This window comes from Dendrobates tinctorius, unplaced genomic scaffold, assembly GCF_039654945.1.
Source record: "Dendrobates tinctorius isolate UK_male_01 unplaced genomic scaffold, ASM3965494v1 ptg000111l, whole genome shotgun sequence".
NCBI lineage: Eukaryota > Metazoa > Chordata > Amphibia > Anura > Dendrobatidae > Dendrobates > Dendrobates tinctorius.
In genome coordinates, this window is record NW_027361779.1 from 44013237 (window position 1) to 44036597 (window position 23361).

The following is a 23361-nucleotide window of genomic DNA, read 5'->3' on the forward strand; positions in this document are numbered from 1 at the left end:
TCCTTACTTGTGCTGTGGCTCCTGCACAGGCATACTATATCTGCCCTGTTGAAGGCAGAGCAGAGTACTGCAGTGTGCAGGCGCCGGGAAAAGTCAGAGAGGTCCAGTGCCTGCGCACTGCAGTATTTTACTCTGCCCTCAACAGGGCAGATAAAGTACGCCTGCGCAGGAGCCGCAGCAGAAGTAAGGAAGAGGACGTCATCGCTAGAAGATGGGAGGCGCTGGACCGGACTGTGACACCCATCGGACCGGACCGGACCCCCGGGTGAGTATAATATAACTCGTTTTTGTTACCTTTCAGGTTACATCGAGGGCTTATCTACAGCATTACAGAATGCTGTAGATAAACCCCTGATGGCTGTGGTCGCATCTCATATTCCAAAAATGAGGTGACAGATTCTCATACTGGCGTGTCAGAGCTGGAGAAGGAGAAAGGTAAGGAGAAACCTTACCCCTTTTTTCTTCAGAATAAGTTTTTTTTTTTTTTTTTGTTAAATCACTCTCTTGGCTACGATACCTGCATATTCTCACATCTTCGCAGAGTAGATTCTATCATTTTAGCCTGGAACTTACAAACTGATTGTTGTTTAGTCTAAATCATAAATAAGCTTGTTCAGATCTTCTTGCAATAAGAAGTGAGGTTCTGATGAACAACTTGCTTTGAAAGTAGCATCACTTCTCACATTGGTGTACGCTTCCTCTTCAGCGTGAATTAGGGCAGAGCTGTCACTTAGACACAAAATATGGACATTTGGCACCGGAAGCTTTTCGCTATGTAAGACTGACCTCATTGCAGATAGCAAATTGGGATAATTAACTGTACATTTTGTTTTAGATGTGATTCCTATTAATGTTCATTAAGCAGAAATGGCAATCCGTTAAATGGTTCTTTTGGTTCCCTCTAAATCATCGGAATGGTCTAGGATGTGAACTATATTTCCCAGCCAGTAAGAAGCCCAACACAACATAAACAGCATATATTTGGTGCCCAGTACTTTTTGAGATTTTCAACTTCACACTCGAAATAAAGCTTATAACCCTTTTTTTTTTTTTTTTTATGCAAGTGGCATGACTGTTGAACGTCCGTTCACCACACACATATCAGAATTTGTCTGAATGATTTAAACACTTTCATGGCATTAGTGAAAAATTTATAACAACTAGTAGAACTAGTAAAATGTGAGAGACTGGCAAAACAGATCAACAGAACAAACACCTGTGCTAACCGACTCACTGCCATTTCACTCCTGGCTCTACTAAAAAAAAAATATGCAATATCTAAGCATGTCCTTACATGAAAACTGCATATTCTTGTTATTTTTAATTTAGTGAAATCATACACTACCGTTCAGAAGTTTAGGGTCACTTAGAAATTTCCTTATTTTTGTAAGAAAAGCAGTTTTTTCCAATGAAACAAACATTAAATGATTCAGAAATATATTTTATACATTGTTAATATGGTAAATGACTATTCTAGCTGCAAACCTCTGGTTTGTAATGCAATATTTTCATAGGTGTATAGAGGCCATTTTGCAACAACCATCACTCCAGTGTTCTTATGGTGCTTTGTGTTTGCTAACTGTGTAAGAAGGCTAATGGATGGTTAGAATACCCTTGAAAATCCTTGTGCAAGTATGTTAGCACAGCTGAAAACCGTTTGGCTGATTAGAGAAGCTATAAACCTCACCTTTCTTTGAGCTTGTTGAGAATCTGGAGCATTACATTTGTTGGTTCCATTAAACTCTCAAAATGGCCAGAAAAAAAGAACTTTCATATGAAACTCGACAGTCTATTCATGTTCTTAGAAATGAAGGCTATTCCATACGAGAAATTGCCAAGAAACTGAAGATTTCCTACAACGGTGTGTACTGCTCCCTTCAGAGGAGAGCACAAACAAGCTCTAACTCTGGTTAGTGTCTGTTTGTGCTCTCCTCTGACGGGAGTAGGAAATCTTCAGTTTCTTGACTATATCTCGCATGAAATAGCCTTATTTTCTAAGGCCGGTTTCACATTTGCGTTAAAGGCCGCAGCGTCGGCCTGCGCACGGCCGCTGCAAAGCCCCGCCCCTGACGCGCCTTCGCCGGTAGCTCCGTCTCCGGGCGCATGACGCTGCATGCGTCATGCGTCCCCTATCTTTATCACTGAGGACGCAGGCCATGCGCAGTATGCGTTTTGGCGGCGCCTGCGTCCTTTTGACCAGGGCTGTGGAGTCGGAGTCGTGGAGTCGGAGTCGGTGCTCATTTTGGTGGAGTCGGAGTTGGAGTCGGTATAAAATGGACCGACTCCTAAAATATATAATAAATTGGGTACAGTAATTCAATGCAGGATGTGCTGAATATTTTTTCATAGGAGTTTGGGAAAGTTATGAAATGTCCTATAAATGGCTGTTATATTCCTGATCTAAGGCTACATTCACACACAGCGTTTTTCCTGTGTTTTTTGAGGATACGTTTTTCAGCTGCAAAAGCTGATCATCTTTTTAAAAAACTGCATCACCTGAAAGGTTTTTGAGCTCATAGATAATGTTTTCAATAGCAAAAGCAGATTAGAAATCTGCTCCATCTATCCATTTATCCATATCTGTCTATCCATATCGTATCTGTACCAAAAAGAATGAAAACTGGGTAGTACACCAATATATATTCTGTTCTATATAAATATCTTGATTATTGGATCATAAAAATGATTAAATGTCTGAGGTTCACATTGTACTACAATAAATTTTTCACTTAAATATAAGCAATATGTGTGGGAGTCGGAGTCGTGGAGTCAGAGTTGGAGTCGGAGTCGGTGTAAGGGAAATTGAGGAGTCGCAGGTTTGGCTTACCGACTCCACAGCCCTGCTTTTGACGGTGCGCCGACCAGCGCCAAACGCAACCTGTTGCAATTTGGTTGCGCTCGGCGCCCCGTCAAAAGGACGCAGGCGCCGCCAAACGCATACAGCGCACAGCCTACGTCCTCAGTGATAGAGAGGGGACGCATGCAGCGTCATGCGACCAGAGGCGGAGCTACCGGCGAAGGCGCGGCAGGGGGCGGGGCTTAGCAGCGGCCATGCGCAGGCCGACGCTGCGGCCTTTAACGCAAATGTGAAACCGGCCTAAGAGAATAGACTGTCGAGCTTCACATGAAAGTAATTTTTTTCTGGCCATTTTGAGAGTTTAATGGAACCAACAAATGTAATGCTCCAGATTCTCAACTAGCTCAAAGGAAGGTCAGGTTTATAACTTCTCTAATCAGCCAAACTGTTTTCAGCTGTTCTAACATACTTGCACAAGGATTTTCAATGGTATTCTAACCATCCATTAGCCTTCTTACACAGTTGGCAAACACAAAGTACCATAAGAACACTGGAGTGATGGTTGTTGGAAGTGGGCCTCTATACACCTATGAAGATATTGTATTACAAACCAGAGGTTTGCAGCTAGAATAGTCATTTACCACATCATCAATGTATTTCTGAATCATTTAATGTTAGCTTCAGTGGAAAAAAAAACTCTGCTTTTCTTTCAAAAATAAGGAAATTTCTAAGTGGCCCCAAACTTTTGAACAGTTGTGTGTGTATGTATATGTATGTGTGTGTGTGTATATGTGTGTGTATGTATGTGTATATATATATATAAATATGTGTGTGTGTGTGTATATATATATATATGTGTGTGTGTGTGTGTGTATATGTATATATATATATATATATATATATATATATATACATACACACACAGTGGGGCTAAAAAGTATTTAGTCAGTCAGCAATAGTGCAAGTTCCACCACTTAAAAAGATGAGAGGCGTCTGTAATTTACATCATAGGTAGACCTCAACTATGGGAGACAAACTGAGAAAAAAAAATCCAGAAAATCACATTGTCTGTTTTTTTTTCATTTTATTTGCATATTATGGTGGAAAATAAGTATTTGGTCAGAAACAAAATTTCATCTCAATACTTTGTGATATATCCTTTGTTGGCAATGACAGAGGTCAAACGTTTTCTGTAAGTCTTCACAAGGTTGCCACACACTGTTGTTGGTATGTTGGCCCATTCCTCCATGCAGATCTCCTCTAGAGCAGTGATGTTTTTGGCTTTTCGCTTGGCAACACGGACTTTCAACTCCCTCCAAAGGTTTTCTATAGGGTTGAGATCTGGAGACTGGCTAGGCCACTCCAGGACCTTGAAATGCTTCTTACGAAGCCACTCCTTCGTTGCCCTGGCGGTGTGCTTTGGATCATTGTCATGTTGAAAGACCCAGCCACGTTTCATCATCAATGCCCTTGCTGATGGAAGGAGGTTTGCGCTCAAAATCTCACGATACATGGCCCCATTCATTCTTTCATGTACCGGATCAGTCGTCCTGGCCCCTTTGCAGAGAAACAGCCCCAAAGCATGATGTTTCCACCACCATGCTTTACAGTAGGTATGGTGTTTGATGGATGCAACTCAGTATTCTTTTTCCTCCAAACACGACAAGTTGTGTTTCTACCAAACAGTTCCAGTTTGGTTTCATCAGACCATAGGACATTCTCCCAAAACTCCTCTGGATCATCCAAATGCTCTCTAGCAAACTTCAGACGGGCCCGGACATGTACAGGCTTAAGCAGTGGGACACGTCTGGCACTGCAGGATCTGAGTCCATGGTGGCGTAGTGTGTTACTTATGGTAGGCCTTGTTACATTGGTCCCAGCTCTCTGCAGTTCATTCACTAGGTCCCCCCGCGTGGTTCTGGGATTTTTGCTCACCGTTCTTGTGATCATTCTGACCTCACGGGGTGGGATTTTGCGTGGAGCACCAGATCGAGGGAGATTATCAGTGGTCTTGTATGTCTTCCATTTTCTAATTATTGCTCCCACAGTTGATTTCTTCACTCCAAGCTGGTTGGCTATTGCAGATTCAGTCTTCCCAGCCTGGTGCAGGGCTACAATTTTGTTTCTGGTGTCCTTTGACAGCTCTTTGGTCTTCACCATAGTGGAGTTTGGAGTCAGACTGTTTGAGGGTGTGCACAGGTGTCTTTTTATACTGATAACAAGTTTAAACAGGTGCCATTACTACAGGTAATGAGTGGAGGAAAGAGGAGACTCTTAAAGAAGGAAGTTACAGGTCTGTGAGAGCCAGATATCTTGATTGCTTGTTTCTGACCAAATACTTATTTTCCACCATAATATGCAAATAAAATGAAAAAAAAACAGACAATGTGATTTTCTGGATTTTTTTTTCTCAGTTTGTCTCCCATAGTTGAGGTCTACCTATGATGTAAATTACAGACGCCTCTCATCTTTCTAAGTGGTGGAACTTGCACTTTTGCTGACTGACTAAATACATTTTTGCCCCACTGTATGTATGTGTGTATGTATGTGTGTGTGTGTATATATAATATATATATATATATTACGCACACACACACTAGCTGAAGAGCCCGGCGCTGCCTGGGCATAGTAACTAACTACGGTTAGTTATAGCAAATTATAATGATTACCGTATATCTATACATATATAAAGCTGAGTGTAAAGCCCAGTCCGCATAGCCACATTCACTATAATATCCCACATCATCCCGTCAGAGCCACCGGCCTACTACCCCTAAATATCCCACATCATCCCGTCAACCAGAGCCACCGGACAACTACCACTAATATCCCACATCATCCCGTCACTACCCCTAATATCCCGCATCATCCCTTCAGCCAGAGCCATCTGACTACTACACCTAATATCCCACATCCTAACTTCCATACCAGGTATCCGTTTAAGAGGGAGGATGTGTGATGGGGATATGGGCAGGGAGGGGGCAATTCATTTCTGTCATGTGCTCTCTGCTCCTTTCTGGGGGCAGACAATGGCTGGGAGCTTATGGTCCCTGTGATATTAGATTTCTCCCACCATGGCAGTGTCTGCTGAGGTGTTGTGGAGTGAGAAAACTATTGCTCATAGCAACCAATCACAGCTCCGCTTCATTGCTTAGTGATTGGTTGCAAGGAAAACTGTGAAAACTGTTGCTCATAGCAACCAATCACAGCTCAGCTTCTTTTAAACAGCTCTGGTGAAATTAAAGATGCTTCGTGATTGGTTGGTGGACAGTATGTGTAATAGGGTTATGAAGGGGGAGATTTATCAAACATGGTGTAAAGTGAAACTGACTCAGTTGCCCTTACCAACCAATCAGATTCCACTTTTCATTCTTCACAGGCTCTTCGGAAAATGAAAGGTGGAATCTGATTGGTTGCTAAAGGCAATTGAGTCAGTTTCACAGATCCAGTTTTTACAGATAAATCTCCCCCAATAATTCAGATAACCCCTAATGGCAAATAATTTAAATACAGATCAAAGAAAATGGATTTTTAAGGAGTATTGTAAAGCGCAAAATGCTGAAACAGTTAGAGCAAATTGGGTTGAAACATTTGGTACTCTAGCCCCAAAGAGACAAACCATTTACCGCATTCGTGACAAATTCGATGCCACTGGCTCAATCCTTAATGCTCCAAAAACTGGTCGACCCAAAACAGCCTGTACAGAAAATAATAAACAACTTGTTGCTGTAACGTTTGTTCAGAGTCCAAACAGGTCCACCAGAAGAGTCTTTTTAGAATTGGGAATTTCACAAGCATCCATCATGCGAATCCTGAAATCTATTGGGTGGAAAGCTTATCGTCCACATCTAATTCATGGTTTATTGGAGGATGATCCAGACAGGCGGCTGCAATTTAGTGAGATTATGCTTAATGAAATTGAAGAAAATCCAGTAATTTTAGATAACATTATGTGGGGTGATGAAGCTTCTTTCAAATTATCTGGCCATATTAACAGACATAATTGTATTTACTGGTATAATGAGAACATGCATTTAACATTAAAGCAACAACTAAATGAACCTGGTGTCAATGTTTGGGGTGGTATTTCATGTTTTGGTGTTTTTGGACCTTTTTTTTGATCAAACAGTCACAGGAGATACAGTAAGTATCTCGAAATTCTAATGAATCAAGCTGTTCCCCAGTTACAGCAACAGCCTAATTCAAATGACCTTTATTTCCAACAAGATGGAGCCCCTCCACATTATTCAAGAGTAGTCCGCGAGTATCTTGAAGAAACCTTTCCTAATAAATGGATTGGCCAAAGAGGCCCACTTGATTGGCCGGCACGTTCACCAAACTTGACCCCAATAGATTTTTTCTTTTGGGGGATACTCAAGGACAAAGTTAATAGTTGAAAACCAAAAAGTGTCAGTGATTTGAAAAATTACATAAGAGATGCATTTCAAGAAATTAATACCCAAAGAGACTTGTGCAAAAATGTTTGTCGAAGCGTAAGAGGAAGACTTCAAAGCTTTGCAAATAGTGATGGAAAACAGTTTGAGCACCTGCCTTGATAAAATTGAAGGGCTTTTGTATTATTGTTCAGAATAAAACATAAGTCAATGTTATGCTTGTGTTAGTAAATATAATTTTATATATAAATCAAAATAAATGTTGTTTTCCACCTACTTTTGGAATAAAAATCAGCTTCTCTACATGTCTGAAAGTCATTCCATTCCAGTGTCAGTTGAGTTCCAACCAGAGTTCACCTCATTCTACTTAATGTGCTTCTGATTAGGTGATCACCTGAACCAAATCTTGTTTAATGAAGGAAAGTATAAAAAACCCTGCTGTGGTGTTCACAATCTTTTTGCAATAGGACAAGCTGGATGGCAAAACAAGTGATAGTAATATCCCAAAACTACGGTAATAGAAGATAAAAAATAACTTTTAACCGTGCCAAAGGAGTTGAAAAGAAAAGTCATGAGAGGAAAAGAAGAGCTCAATTCTGTCTTTACTAGCAGAGGGATACAGTGAGCGTCATGTTGCCTCCATCCTTATAATTTCTAATCGTGAGTGCACACGTTGCGTATTCTGCTGCGGATCAGCAGCGGATTTGGCCCTGCGGATCCGCAGCAGTTTCTACTGCGTTGTACAGTACCATTTAAGTCGATGCAAAATGAAAAACTCAGTGCACACATTGTGGATTTCTCCTACGCCTCATTGGGGGGGACAAGACCGTGGGTGTTATGCTGCTTCCCACTAGGAGGACACTAAGTGAACACAGGAAAAAGTTGTCTCCCTCTGCAGTATACACCCTCTCGCTGGCTGAGATTTGCCCAGTTCTTGCTTATTGCCTGTAGGAGGCACTTGGGTCTGGCTTCAGACCCTACCGTTTTTATTTTTGAATTTTCTGTAAATTTTTATTTTTTAATTAACTGAGTGAAGGGGGGCAAGGATTCCTTTCAACGGCCCGCTCTCCCCCGAGCCAACAACAGGCGAGAACGTGGAGTATACCTCCCCATACCCTTTCCTGCGACGACTGGGGCATACCTGATTCTTCTGGGCGACGGTTCCTTTATTGTCCCGATCTCCCCACACGGATACGAGGACAAGCGCACAGAGTGCACGGAGAAGACTTTAGGAGCGCTTTCGGATGCCCTGAATCAGCCCCATGGCCTCTCCATCCCCCTGCTCATAGGGAAGATCGATTGCGGTATACCCCTTTAAGAACTCCGGCTCTGCTACGTCACCGGGAGGATGAAATCTGCAGCTGGAAGGTCCCGGTCTGTGCGAGCATTGGATTGGAAGTATGGGGTCGGGTCCTGGTCTTTACCGTTCTTTAAGTCAGAATGCGTCTTTACCACCTGAGGAGGGCTCTGGCGACGGCCAGGATCCGTCCACCAGCAGGGGCCGTACTCGTTCAAGGGATTGTCAGGTCTCTAGAAAGCAGACCCATGATGCGTCTCCTAGTTACGCTCGCGCTTCAGCATCAGCGAGTTCTGTCTCTCGCTCTCCCTCTCCTAGTATTCGCAGCGAACGTGACTCTGAATTCGAGTCTGACATGTCAGTCCCTCAGAATCCCCCAAATGACCAAGAGTCACTTGATTCTCTTATAGAATCAGTCAACAGGATTCTGAAGTTGGATGAGGAAAATATCCCCGCACCAGAACATGCTATCTCATTTAAGAAGACCAAAAGTGTGCGCAGGCCATTTGTCAGCCATCCAGAGTTTAAGGACATTGTTCAAAAACATAGGGACCGACCACATAAACGGTTCACAGGGTAAAAGCCTACCGAGGCTAAATACCCCTTTGCTCCACATATAAGGAAGGATTGGTTACAGTCCCCTTCGGTGGACCCTCCTGTATCGCGTCTTGCTTCTAAAACGCTCCTATCCGTTTCTGAGGGCTCTTCAGTCAGAAACCCCTCCGATCGTCAAATTTACTACCTTACATGCTCAGCTTTCAAAGCGTCAGGAGCGGCACTTTTTCCATCTTTCGCAGCGACTTGTGTGGCTAAGGGAATGGCCGCTTGGGCAGAAGTCTTAATTACTGCCTTCCAAGGTAGCAATCTTTCTCCGGAGACAACCAGTGTCGTCAGGCAGATAATTCACGCAGGGGACTTTGTATTGGATGCTTCTTTAGATGCCGCCAATTGCGCTGCTCAAGCTGCCGCTAATGCAGTCTCCATTAGAAGAGCCCTATGGCTCCGCGACTGGCGGGCGAATTCCACCTCCAAAAGATCGTCGACTTCTCTGCCCTATCAATCTGGTCGCTTATTTGGAGAGAAACTGGACCAGCTCATTTCTGACACCACCGGAGAGAAAAGTAAATTCCTTCCCCCAACAAAAGGCTGTCTGGCCGTTTCGGAATCAACAGCCGACTTGTTTTCTACCTTTTCACAACAATTCCAGTTGGTCCTCCACAACCTTCTCTTCCGGATCAGATCGGTCCCCATGTGGAGACAGAGGTCCCCAGGTCTCATACAGACCTAACCGCTCTTTGAAGCCCAGTCCAAGGGCATCTGGATCTAGGGGAGCCAGATCCCTTAGATCCTCTACACAATGACTTTGTCATGATCTCAGTGCGGGTTTGACTCGCACACGTGGGGTTAATGTTTGGAACCAGTGCTGATGACTGGCATTTCTGGGGTTAAAGGTTGTGATCCTGATGCAGGCTTACCTGCACACCTGGGGCTATGATTGTGGCCTCTCCCTGGTTCTGGGGAGGCTTCTTATAGCTTCAGGACGCTCCCATCCCTGTCAGTTATACTCTTGCCCTTGGCATTGTGTGGTGACCCCTGAGTGTGTTTGTGCTGTGTTCTGGTTGCTTGATTCTCTGTGTATGACTCGGTCTGTTCCCTGGATATCGCTTTGTATTCTGCCTGGTACCTCCTATGTCTGTTTGGTTTTGATCTCTGCTTGGCCCTGATTATCCGCTCTGTCTCATCCCTGGTACTGTACTGTGATCCTGTGTATGACCTTTGGCTTTGTCTGACCTCCCGTCTGTTTGTCCCTCCTGTACTCCGTTTGCCCGTACTGTTGTGACCTCCGTTTTGCCTGACTCTGAGTTGTACTGTCATTTCTGAAAGCAGGACGCTAAGCCACGCCCCCTTGCAGTCACATGACCATAGGTCCCGTGCAAGCTTGTTCATTGTCAGTGTCCGCAGGTCCTGTGCCTCCTTACTTTCCAGCGCTGACTGGACCCTGACACTATTAGCTTGTAGCACGCATTGTCACCTCTGCTGCCCTGCTCCCCATGTAACTCTTAGCACTGCTTCTGTACTCAGGACACGCGCACTGGCTCTATGAGCAAGTGTAGTGCGGTGTCTCTGACAGACTTGTTGTGGTATCCGGCGGACACCGACAAAGTAGGCGGTCGTCTACTTTCATTCAGTCACACCTGGCTCACGATCATCCACGACGAATGGGTCAGGGAGCTGGTGTCCACCAGATACAAAATAGAATCCCCCCCCGACACATTTTTTCCGGTCCTCCTCCCAGCACAAAGACAACAGCTTTCCTTCAGGCCGTTCATGTGCTGCAAAGGGATGGAGTTATCATTCCATTCCCTCAAGGCGAAAGGTTCAGGGGTTTTTATTCAAACCTTTTTGTGGTTCCAAAGAAGGACAGAACGATGTGGCCCATACTGGACCTCAAGCTGTTAAATCACTTTGTCAAGGTGCGCCGCTTCCGAATGGAATCCCTCCGATCAGTTGTCGCCTCCATGGAAAGCGTTCCTAGCATCCATCGATATCAAAGATGCTTACCTTGACATCCCGATTTGCCCGTCCCACCAGCAGTTCCTGCGTTTTGCAATTCACGAGGAACACTTCCAGTTCGTTACCTTGCCCTTCGGACTCGCCATCGCCCCCAGGGTCTTTACCAAGGTCATGGCAGCTGTCATGGCCATTCTTCACGCTCGGGGAGTGGTGGTACTGCCGTATCTGGACGACCTGCTCATCAAGGGTCCGTCTTTTCCAGCCTGTGAGGAATCCGTGGATATCACAGTAAGTACACTTTCTCGCCTGGGTTGCAAGATAAACTTCGAAAAGTCTACCCCAACACTGGCCCAGCGGATTTACTTTTTGGGAATGAACTTGGACACTTCCCGCGGGTTGGTCATTCTCCAGAAAAGGCCCGAGCCTTGCAACAGGGGGCGTGGACTCTTTCCCGACCGTTTTTTCACTCCATACGTTTCAGCATGAGAGTTCTCGGAAAGATGGTGGCAGCGATAGAAGCAGTCCCATTCGCACAGTTCCATCTCCGCCCTTTAAAACATGCGTTGCTGTTGACTTGGGACAAGAACCCGTCCTTCCTGGACCGTCGGCCTTCTGTCCCTACTGGTCAGACAAGCCCTCAAGTGGTGGACACTGAAATCCTCCTTGAATTAAGGAAAGTCCTTTCTCCCAGTACGATGGTCGGTGGTGACTACCGACGCAAGTCTTCTGGGCTGGGGTGCGGTTTTTCGTCACCACACGGCTCAGGCTCGTTGGTCAATTCGAGAGTCACGTCTCCCCATCAACATCTTGGAGGTATGAGCGATCAGATTAGCCCTACTGAGTTTCCACCATCTCCTCGCAGGTCACCCCATCAGGATCCAATCCGACAACGCCACGGCTGTGGCGCATATCAACCGTCAGGGGGGTACTCGGAGCAGGATGGCCATGAACGAAGTAAGTCACATCCTCCATTGGGCCGAGACCAACCATTCGCCCATCTCAGCGATCCACATCCCGGGAGTAGAGAATTGGGCGGCAGATTTTCTCAGTCGCCAGGGCCTTGCCTCAGGAGAGTGGTCTCTTCATCCGGAAGTCTTTCAGCAGATTTGCCATCGTTGGGAGACTCCAGATGTGGGTCTCATGGCCTCAAGACTAAGCAACAAGGTTCCTCGATTCATTGCCCGATCGTGCGATCCATACGCCATCGGAGCGGATGCCCTAGTACTGCCATGGCACCAGTTCCGGCTCCCGTACATTTTTCCCCTACTTTCCTTGCTCCAGAATGTCATCAAGAAAATCAGAGCAGAGGGAGTACCAGTGATCCTAGTCGCGCCAGATTGGCCACGCTGGGCATGGTACGCAGAACTAGTACAACTGGTCACCGACGTTCCCTGGCAACTTCCAGAACACATTTATCTACTCTCACAGGGCCCGAATTACCACCAGAACTCCGGGGCCCTGTCTTTGACGACGTGGCCATCGAAGCCTGGATTCTAGCACAGGCTGGTTTTTCTTATGACGTGATCTCCCCCATGATTAGTGCTAGGAAGCTTCGTCCATGCACATTTATCACCGCACCTGGAAAACCTTCTTTTCGTGGTGCAAGGACCATGGTCGATCCCCTCTGGTGTTTTCCATTCCTTCCATATTGGAATTCCTACAATCCAGATTAAAGTCAGGCCTCGCGCTTAGCTCGCTCAAGGGCCAAATTTCAGCCTTGTCAGTTCTATTCCAACGCATAATTGCCACCAAACTGCAGGTGAAGACGTTCATTCAGGGAGTTTCCAATGTGGCGCCTCCCTATAAAAGGCCATTGGAATCATGGGACCTTAACTTTCATTCTCGGAGCCTTTCAGGAGGCTCCTTTCGAACCACTGCAGGACGTACCACTAACTGTTCTCTCTTGGAAGGTGGTTTTTCTAGTTGCAATTACGTCAATCAGACGAGTTTCGGAATTGACGGCCCTGTCCTGCCGTCCTCCGTTCCTGAATTTTCATCAGGGCAAGGCAGTTCTCAGGACAACCCCGTCTTTCCTGCCCAAAGCTGTGTCTTCCTTTCATCTCAATGAGGAAATTGTGTTGCCTTCCTTCTGTCCGGCACCAGTCCATCGCATTGAGAAGGCCCTCCACACTCTGGATGTGGTCAGGGCTCTTAGACGGTACATCTCACGGACGACTCCCTTCCGCAAGTCAGATGCCCTGTTCGTACTTCCAGAGGGGCATAGGAAGGGTCTAGCCGCCTCAAAAGCCACGCTAGCCAAGTGGATTCGCTCGGCTATTCAGGAATCCTACCGTGTCAGGGACACACCTGTCCCAGCAGGGATTAAGGCGCATTCTACCCGATCAGTTGGCGCCTCTTCGGCCATTTGGCACCAGGCGACAGCAGAACAGGTCTGCAAGGCTGCGACTTGGTCCAGTCTACATACCTTTACAAAACATTATCAATTTCATTCTCGGGCCTCTGTGGATGCTGTTCTTGGCAGACATATCCTGCAATCAGCAGTACCACAGTATTAAGTCAGTGGTACATGGGGTATTGGCAGTTGTATGCTGCCCACCCAGGGACTGCTTTAGGACGTCCCACGGTCTTGTGTCCCCCCAATGAGGCGTAGGAGAAAGTGATTTTTGTGTGTACTCACCGTAAAATCCTTTTCTCCAAGCCAATCATTGGGGGACACAGCACCCACCCTGTTTCGCCTATTGGCTTACTGTAGCATTCTTAGGTTTTGACAGTTATTATTATTTGTTTAATGCCCCTACTGCTTTTTCACCGAACTGGGGAAATCTCAGCCAGCGAGAGGGTGTATACTGCAGAGGAGGAGTTAACTTTTCTGTGTTCACTTAGTGTCCTCCTAGTGGCAAGCAGCATAACACCCACGGTTTTGTGTCCCCCAATGATGATTGACTCGGAGAAAAGGATTTTACGGTGAGTACACACAAAAATTCCTATTTTTCCACACGGATTTGCTGCAGTTTTAAAACCGCAGCATGTCACTTCTTTGTGCGGATTCCGCAGCGGTTTGGCACCTGCTCCATGACAGGTGTCAAACCACAGGCTAATCCGCAGGTCTTTTGACCTGCGGATTTAGACAAAATCTATGAGGAAAAATCTGCAGCAGAATCCGCAACGTGTGCACACACCCTAAGACGGCATTCCATTACAACAAGGTCAAGCAGCAGACATTGGGGACAGCAAAGCTACAGACCGGCAATGGGCAAAAACGACTCTCCACTGACCAGGATGACCGTCATCATATTCGAATGTAACTCGGCAACCGCAGGATGACATCAATTGCCCTAGAAAAGGAATGGCAAATGGCAGCTGGGGTGAAGTGCACGGCAAGATGTTGTGAGTTCATTTTCCCCTTTGTCACTGAGGTCTGGTGAACTCCCTATTCTGGTAAAGGAAGGTAGTGAGCCTGATTATCAGGCACCTGAGCCTGATGAGGATGACTGGCTGAGTGGAGTCACGGACTGGATATAAGGCTGCCGACGCCCTTCTGCCCTGCGGGTGATTTCTCTGTGGACTTCTAGGACACCAGTCTGATTCCTGCTCCTCTAAAGCTAAGTTTTCTGCTTTGCCTGTTTGCATTTGTGTTTTGTTTTTGTTTTCCTTTTCTGGATTCTGCCATTCCCTGAATCTCCTTTTGCCTTTTGCTCTGTCTTCAAAAAATTCCTGAGTACTGACATAGTTTTTTTTGAAGTCTAGCGTATTCAGGGCCTTTTTCACTGTCAGTCTGTTGGCTCTTATTTTCATAGGGTTTTTCACGGATTGCAGACAGCAGCCTTCCTGTCCTTTCCTATCTAGTTAGCTTGGGCCCTGTCTTTGCTCAGTCTATCTTTGTCTGTTAGTGTTTTCATCTTGCTTCACCGTCATTATATGTTGGGGGCTGCCTATTGCTTTGGGGTCTGCTCTGGGGCAGTTTAGATTTCCCCTTTCTTTCTTTAGGCCTATTTAATTCTCCGGCTGTGATCGAGGGGTCTAGGGCATCGTAGGAACCCCCCACGGCTACTGTTGTTGTGGATAGGATCAGGGGTCTGCAATCCGATAGCTGCCAACCTCTCTGGTTTTCTGGACTTAGCTAGCATTTCTGTTTTTGCCTCCTACGGTGACTCAATCATAACAGAATCACCCGCCATACCGCAGATCCTAGGGTACTCAATAGCAGGAAAGAATTGTGTTTAAAAAAAAAAAAAATGGGTGTGTATATTCTTTCCTCTATATCTCTGAGGCCGTAGGGGGAATTTTTTTTCTCTCAATGGAGATAAAGCAATTGTCTGATCGTGTGGAGCAGCTCGCTGCGGAAGTGCGGGGAATTTCCGCCTACCTTGCTCGTTCGCATGCTGTTGAACCAAAGATCCCTACACCTGATGTATTTTTTGGGGATCGATCTAAATTTTTGAGTTTCAAAAATAATTGTAAATTATTTTTTGCCTTGAAGCCTAACTCGTCAGGGAGCTCCGCGCAGCAGGTTAAAATTGTCATTTCTTTGCTGCGTGGCGATCCCCAGGATTGGGCGTTTTCTTTGAAACCAGATGATCCTATTCTGACTAATGTGAACGCATTCTTTCAAGCTTTGGGGTTGTTGTATGACGAACCTAATGCTATTGATCAGGCTGAAAAGACCCTGTTGGCATTGAACCAGGGTCGAGATTCTGCAGAGTTGTACTGTCAAAAGTTCCGAAAGTGGGCGGTCCTTACTACCTGGAATGATAATGCCTTGGCTGCTCTCTTTCAGAAGGGTTTGTCAGAAGCCGTAAAAGATACTATGGTGGGATTTCCTGTTCCCTCTGGTCTGGACGATTCTATGTCATTAGCCATTCAGGTTGATCGGCGTTTACGTGAACGCAGGATTGCACGAGAGGTGTTGCCACCGGTTGAACAGACGTCTGAACCTATGCAATGTCATAGAGTTTTGTCTAAGGCGCAACGTCAGGAGTTCAGAAGGCGTAATAAGCTGTGTTTTTTCTGTGGAGATGCCTCGCATATTATTTCTGTTTGTCCTAAACGAGAGAAACGCTTTGCACACACGTTTTCTGTTGGTGGTGTTCAACCTAAGTTTCTTTTGGCAATTACTCTGATCTGCTCCCTGTCCACATTTTCTGCCAAGGCTTTTGTGGATTCGGGAGCAGCGCTAAACCTAATGGACTTGGATTTGCTAAACGTTGTGGATTTCCGATGACACCTCTGCAGACGCCTATCCCTTTGAGGGGGATTGATGCTACTCCTTTGGCTAAAAATAAACCTCAGTTTTGGACCCAGGTGGTCATGCGGGTTGCCCCAGACCATCAAGAAAATTGCAGATTTTTGGTGTTGCATGGTCTGCATGATACCATTGTTCTGGGGTTTCCCTGGTTGCAAATTCATAATCCAGTTTTAGATTGGAAATCTGTGTCTGTGGTGAGTTGGGGTTGTCGGTGTGCCTTTAGTGAGGCTCCGGTTTTTCCACCTCTCCTCAGTCGCATGATGTTCCTGACTATTTGGCGGACTTTTATGATGTATTTAGTGAGAATGAGTCTGCGTCCTTGCCTCCTCATAGGAGTTATGACTGTGCAATTGAACTAAGCCCCGGGTGTAAATTTCCCAAGGGTCGGCTCTTCAATTTATCTGTACCCGAGCACGAGGCTATGCGGTCCTATATTAAGGAGGCGTTGGAGAAGGGTCATATTAGACCATCCTCTTCACCCTTAGGTGCCGGTTTTTTTTTTGTGGCCAAAAAGGATGGTTCTTTAAGGCCTTTTATTGATTATCGTGCCCTCAATAAAATTACTATTAAATATCAGTATCCGTTACCCCTGATTTCGGATCTATTCTCTAGAGTTAGAGGTGCTTGCTGGTTTGCCAAGCTTGACCTCAGGGGGGCGTATAATCTTATCCGCATTAAGCAGGGGGATGAATGGAAGATGGCGTTTAATACTCCAGAGGGACATTTTGAGTACCTGGTGATGCCTTTTGGGCTCACTAATGCCCCTTCTGTCTTCCAGTGCTTCATGAACGATATTTTCCGAGACTTTGTGGATAAATTTTTGATTATCTATCTGGATGATATTTTGATCTTCTCCAAGGATTGGGATTCTCATGTGGAACATATTCGGACTGTGTTCCGGATCTTGAGTGAGAATTCCCTGTATGTCAAAGGATCGAAATGCCTATTTGGAGTACAGAGGATTTCATTTTTGGGATTTATTTTGTCTCCGTCAACTATTGAAATGGACCCGGCCAAGGTACAGGCCATTTATGATTGGGTTCAGCCCACTTCTTTGAAGGCCCTCCAGAAGTTTTTGGGTTTTGCTAATTTTTATCGGAAATTTATAGCAAAATTTTCTAGTATTGCCAAGCCATTGACTGATCTGACTAAGAAGGGTGCTGATGTGTTGAATTGGTCTCCGGAGGCTGTTGCTTCCTTTCAGGAGCTGAAGCGAAGATTTACCTCCGCCCCGGTTTTGCGGCAACCTGATGTCTCACTCCCGTTCCAGGTAGAGGTGGATGCTTCTGAGATTGGTGCAGGAGCTGTTTTGTCCCAAGGATCCTGTAACATCTAAAATGAATCCCTGTGCTTTCTTTTCCCGAAAGTTCTCTCCATCTGAACGTAACTATGATGTGGGGAATCGGGAACTGTTGGCCATGAAATGGGCATTTGAGGAGTGGAGACATTGGTTGGAGGGAGCTAAACATCAAGTTGTGGTCCTCACTGACCACAAGAATTTGATTTAACTAGAGTCGGCTAAATGCTTGAACCCTAGACAGGCTAGGTGGGCCTTGTGTTTTACACGTTTTGATTTTGTGGTCTCTTTTCTTCCTGGAACTAAGAATGTCAAGGCAGACGCCCTCTCTAGGAGTTTCTTTGCTGATTCTCCTGTGGTGACCAAGCCTGCTACCATCCTAGGCGAAGGGGTAGTTCTTTCAGCCATCTCGCCCGATTTGAGACTTGCTCTGCAAGAGTTCCAGGAGGACAAACCTGAGCGTTGTCCCAGTGGAAAGTTGTATGTTCCTGACCAGTGGAAGAAGAGAGTGATGTCTGAAGTTCATTGCTCTGCATTGGCTGGTCATCCAGGTATTTTTGGTACTAGAGATCTGGTGAGTCGCTCTTTTTGGTGGCCCACCTTGTCTCATGATGTCAGGAACTTTGTGCAGTCCTGTGGGACTTGCTCCCGGTCTAAATCTTGTTCTCGCTCTAGTGGGTTGTTGATGCCTTTGCCGGTCCCCAGGAGGCCATGGACCCATATTTCAATGGATTTCATCTCTGATATGCCGTTCTCTCAAAGAATGACTGTTATTTGGGTGATTTGTGATAGGTTCTCTAAGATGGTTCATCTTGTACCACTCCCTAAGTTGCCATCTTCCTCTGAGTTGGTGCCCCTGTTTTTGCAACAGGTGGTTCGCTTACACGGGATTCCTGACAACATTCTATCTGACAGAGGAGTTCAGTTTGTGTCTAGATTTTGGAGGACTTTCTGTTCCAAGCTGGGAATTCAGTTGTCCTTCTCCTCTGCTTTTCACCCTCAGACCAATGGGTAGACAGAGAGAACAAACCAGACCTTGGAGTCGTATTTAAGATGTTCTATTTCCGCTGATCAGGATGATTGGGTTTCATTTTTGCCCTTGGCCGAATTTGCTTTAAATAATAGAGCTAGTTCTGCCACTTTGATGTCACCTTTTTTTTGTAACTTTGGGTTTCATCCTCGATTTTCTTCAGGGCAGGTGGAACCTTCTGCCTGCCCAGGTGTTGACACTGTGGTGGAGAGAATGCACCAGTTCTGGGACCAAGTGGTGGATAAGTTATCTCTCTCCCAGGAAAAGGCCCAGCAGTTTTCCAATCGACATAGGACCATTGGTCCCCAGTTTAAGATTGGTGATATGGTGTGGTTATCATCAAAAAATATTGCTATGAAGGTGGCTTCTCCTAAGTTTAAGCCTAGATTTATTGGACCTTACAAGATTTTGGAGATTATTAATCCGGTCTCTTTTCGTTTGGCTCTTCCTGTCACATTTAAAATCCATAATGTGTTCCATAAGTCCTTGTTGAAGAGGTTTGTTGAACCAGTTGTTCCTGGGGTGGCACCTCCAGACCCTGTATTGGTTGAAGGTAACATGGAATATGAGGTAGAGAAAATACTGGATTCCCGTCTGGCTAGACGGAGACTCCAGTATTTGGTTAAGTGGAAGGGTTATGGTCAGGAGGATAATTCCTGGGTCTCTGCCTCTGATATTCATGCCAAAAGATTGGTGCGTGCCTTTCATCGTGCTCACCCTGATCGCCCTGGTGGCGTGGTTGAGGGTTCGGTGACCCCTCCTCAAGGGGGAGGTACTGTTGTGAGTTCATTTTCCCCTTCACCACTGAGGTCTGGTGAACTTCCTATTCTGGTAAAGGAAGGTAGTGAGCCTGATTATCAGGCACCTGAGCCTGATGAGGATGACTGGCTGAGTGGAGTCACGGACTGGATATAAGGCTGCCGACGCCCTTCTGCCCTGCGGGTGATTTCTCTGTGGACTTCTAGGACACCAGTCTGATTCCTGCTCCTCTAAAGCTAAGTTTTCTGCTTTGCCTGTTTGCATTTGTGTTTTGTTTTTGTTTTCCTTTTCTGGATTCTGCCATTCCCTGCTGGGGTGAGCTGAATCTCCTTTTGCCTTTTGCTCTGTCTTCAGAATATTCCTGAGTACTGACATAGTTTTTTTTGAAGCCTAGCGTCTTCAGGGCCTTTTTCACTGTCAGTCTGTTGGCTCTTATTTTCATAGGGTTTTTCACGGATTGCAGACAGCAGCCTTCCTGTCCTTTCCTATCTAGTTAGCTTGGGCCCCGTCTTTGCTCAGTCTATCTTTCTGTCTGTGTTAGTGATTTCATCTTGCTTCACCGTCATTATATGTTTGGGGCTGCCTATTGCTTTGGGGTCTGCTCTGGGGCAGTTTACATTTCCCCTTTCTTTCTTTAGGCCTATTTAATTCTCCGGCTGTGATCGAGGGGTCTAGGGCATCGTAGGAACCCCCCACGGCTACTGTTGTTGTGGATAGGATCAGGGGTCTGCAATCCGTTAGCTGCCAACCTCTCTGGTTTTCTGGACTTAGCTAGCATTTCTGTTTTTGCCTCCTACGGTGACTCAATCATAACAGCAAGAACAGTTTGTAACAGGCTACTAGAGGCAGGGCTCAAGTCATGTAAAGCTAGAAAAAAGCCCTTCGTCAATGAGAAGCAAAGGAGAGCCAGGCTGAAGTTTGCTAAAGACCATAAGGATTGAACCATAGAGAACTGGAGTAAGGTAGTCTTCGCTGACGAGTCTAATTTTCAGCTTTGCCCAACACCTGGTCGTCTATTGTTTAGACGGAGACTTGTAGAGGCGTACAAGCCACAGTGTCTTGCACCCACTGTGAAATTTGGTGGAGGATCTGTGATGATCTGGGGATGCTTTAGTAAGGCTGTGATCGGACAGGTTAATCTTTGCGAAGGACATGAATTAAGCCGCATACAAGGTAAATCCTGGAAACAGTTGATTCCTTCTACTCAGGCAATGTTCCCCATCTCTGAGGACTGGTTTTTCCAACAGTACATTGCGCCATGCCACACAGTTGGGTCAATCAATGTGTGGATGAATGACCACCACATCAAATCCCTGTCATGACCAGCCCAATCTCCAGACCTGAACCCCATTGAAAACCTCTGGAATGTAATCAAGAGGAAGATTGATAGTCACAAGTAGAGTTGAGCGACTTTGGTCGGATCGGGTTTCGTGAAACCCGAATGAAACAAAATAAGTTTCAGATGAAACTCGTCCGACTAGAGCAAAACAAAGTCGGAGTTTCGTCCGACTTTTATTTCCCATTGACTTGCATTGGGGTCGGGTTTCGGACGAAACTCCGACTTTGTTTTGCTCTAGTCGGACGAGTTTCATCTGAAACTTATTTTGTTTCATTTGGGTTTCACGAAACCCGATCCGACCAAAGTCGCTCAACTCTAGTCACAAGCCATCAAACAAAGAACTGCTTAAATTTTTGTACCAGTAGTGGCATAAAGTCACCCAAAGAGACTGGGGGAAAGCATGCCAAGACGCATGAAAGCTGTGATTAAAAATCATGGTTATTTCACAAAATATTGATTTCTGAACTCATCTGGAGTTAAAACATTAGTATTGTTTCTAAATGGTTATGAACTTGTTTTCTTAGCTTTATTTGAGGTCTGCAAGCACTGCATTTATTTTGACCATTAATCATTTTCTGAAAATAAATACAAAATTTAGTGCTTGGAATTTCGGAGACATGTTGTCAGTAGTTTATACAATAAAAGAGCAACTTACATTTCACTCAAATATACCTATAAAGACAAAATAAGACAAACTGAAAATTTCGCAGTGGTCTCTTAATTTTTGTCAAAGCTGTATTATCAAACCTTTAAATATTTGCTGTTTAGTGTGACATCTACACAACCAGCGATGTGATTTTTAGGAGCAGTTTATGGTAAATCTCTCAGCTGCACTAACCCACCCAAAACTTCTACCTTGTCCTTACTCTACGCTGTTTCGATATTCTAACATGCTCCTTTTGCCTCATCACTTTCTATATACTTGTAAAATCTCGTGCTATGCAAATCTGTGCGATCTAGTCTGTTGGGGCTTTGACTCCTCTGCATTATTTCTCCTTCTCTTTACCTCAGAGAGCATTCATCATAATTTGCAAGAGCAACGTCACCGTTTGATCTTTGAAAGTCTCACATTTGTGTGCTGTTTTGCCTCCCTGGGCATGCGCAAGTGCGCTCATGACGCTGGGGAGCATACGCCCGGCTTCATTGCAGATACACAGATTGGCAGAACATTGCATACAAGTGTGAGATTTGCAAAGAGCCAATGGCTACATAGCTCGTATAGATCATATCAATCATGCCTTTGGGGGAGGGGCATGCTTACAAGATCGGAGAGCGGATTAGCCTAGGTGAATCAATGCCCTGCTGGGCTAGACCTCACAGATTTGTGTAATGCGATTGTGAATTAAGGGACAGATTTATCAAAGCAATTTTGATAGCATTCTGGTGTAAGTTAGTTTGAAAAGTTGCAACATTTTGGCGCAGTTCAGAGCTGTGCAAAAATTTGGCGACTCTGGCATTTTCACACCAGTTTCTCCCAGCTTCGCTAAAATGGGCAAAGCTGGGGTGGTATGGGGGCATGACACCATAGTTAGTCTTGTCTGGTGTAAGATTTCCAGCTTGGCGCACGGCTATTGTCAGAGGTGTTCCTCTTAACGAATCAGGAGAGTCTGACTCCTCCACTCCCCTGGGATTCTAGAATGCCTAATGACCCAACACCTTATGTAACAGTATGCCCACATCCCTGTATAACATGTATAAGGAAGTAGATGACGTGGTCTGGACACGACTGATAATTTAAAATCTGTATTAAATGGATAAAACCGGGATGCTCTGATCTCAAGACCTTGCTGAACATGGAAAAAAAATCTTGGTGCATTTTACAGGGACATTTTATGTTTTTTCTTGTGTTTTTTTCTCCCCTTTGTAGGACTATCGAGATATTATTGACACTCCAATGGATTTTGAAACCGTTAAACATAAATTGGAGGCTGGCAGTTACGATTCTCCAAATGAACTTTGCAAAGATGTAAGGTTGATTTTCAGCAACTCAAAAGCTTATACTCCAAGCAAGAGGTCAAAGGTGAGCATGATTTTCATATGTATTCCAGATTTGCACATTCTATCCCTATATAACTATACAAAGACATTTCTAGTTATGTAACCATGGTTATCATTGGTAACATATCAAGATTTAGTGTAATCATGCATGCCACTTTTAATAAATTTGTTTTACCCCATTTAGATATACAGCATGAGTTTGCGACTCTCTGCTTTCTTTGAGGAGCGTGCCAGTACTATATTATCCGACTATCAAGCAGCCATCAAATTCCATCAACGGAACACAATAACTAGGCGTAAAATGAAAAGGAATCGAAGCAGCTCTTCAAATAGTAGTGCAGCATCAAGGTAGCACAGACAACTTACATCAGATTTCTTTTTTAGAAAGTGACTTTTAGAAGGACATGATCTTTTTTGATATTGCATTGTATTTGGCTTTATACGTATGTATTTTTTTTTTAGCCCTGAAAGGAAGAGAAAATATGTACGGCATCAGCAAAAACAAGAAAACACAGTGGCAGCACCTCCACGATCAGTTCCACAGAAAGTGACTGCCCAGATAAATGGAAAAGGAGTAGAATCAAATGCTATGGCACGGACAAGGAGCCACAAGCGTCACATAGAGCCTACTTCTCCTATTCAATCAGCCACCTCTTGTGCACCTAAAATTCTGGCTTTGAAACACAATAATACTGCCACTCCAGGAAAAACAGGTATACCCTATAAACTG

General features: G+C 45.0%; 1 protein-coding gene across 2 annotated transcripts in view; it reads left to right on the top strand.

Annotated features, from left to right (window-relative positions):
• Positions 1–23361, top strand: part of PHIP (PHIP subunit of CUL4-Ring ligase complex) — a 412470-nt gene that overhangs the window by 378263 nt on the left and 10846 nt on the right. For both annotated transcript variants that reach the window (XM_073589700.1, XM_073589702.1), the window contains exons 36-38: positions 22501–22653; positions 22816–22979; positions 23094–23344. In XM_073589700.1, the coding sequence (XP_073445801.1) occupies positions 22501–22653; positions 22816–22979; positions 23094–23344 (568 nt within the window). The remainder of the gene's footprint in view (positions 1–22500; positions 22654–22815; positions 22980–23093; positions 23345–23361) is intronic.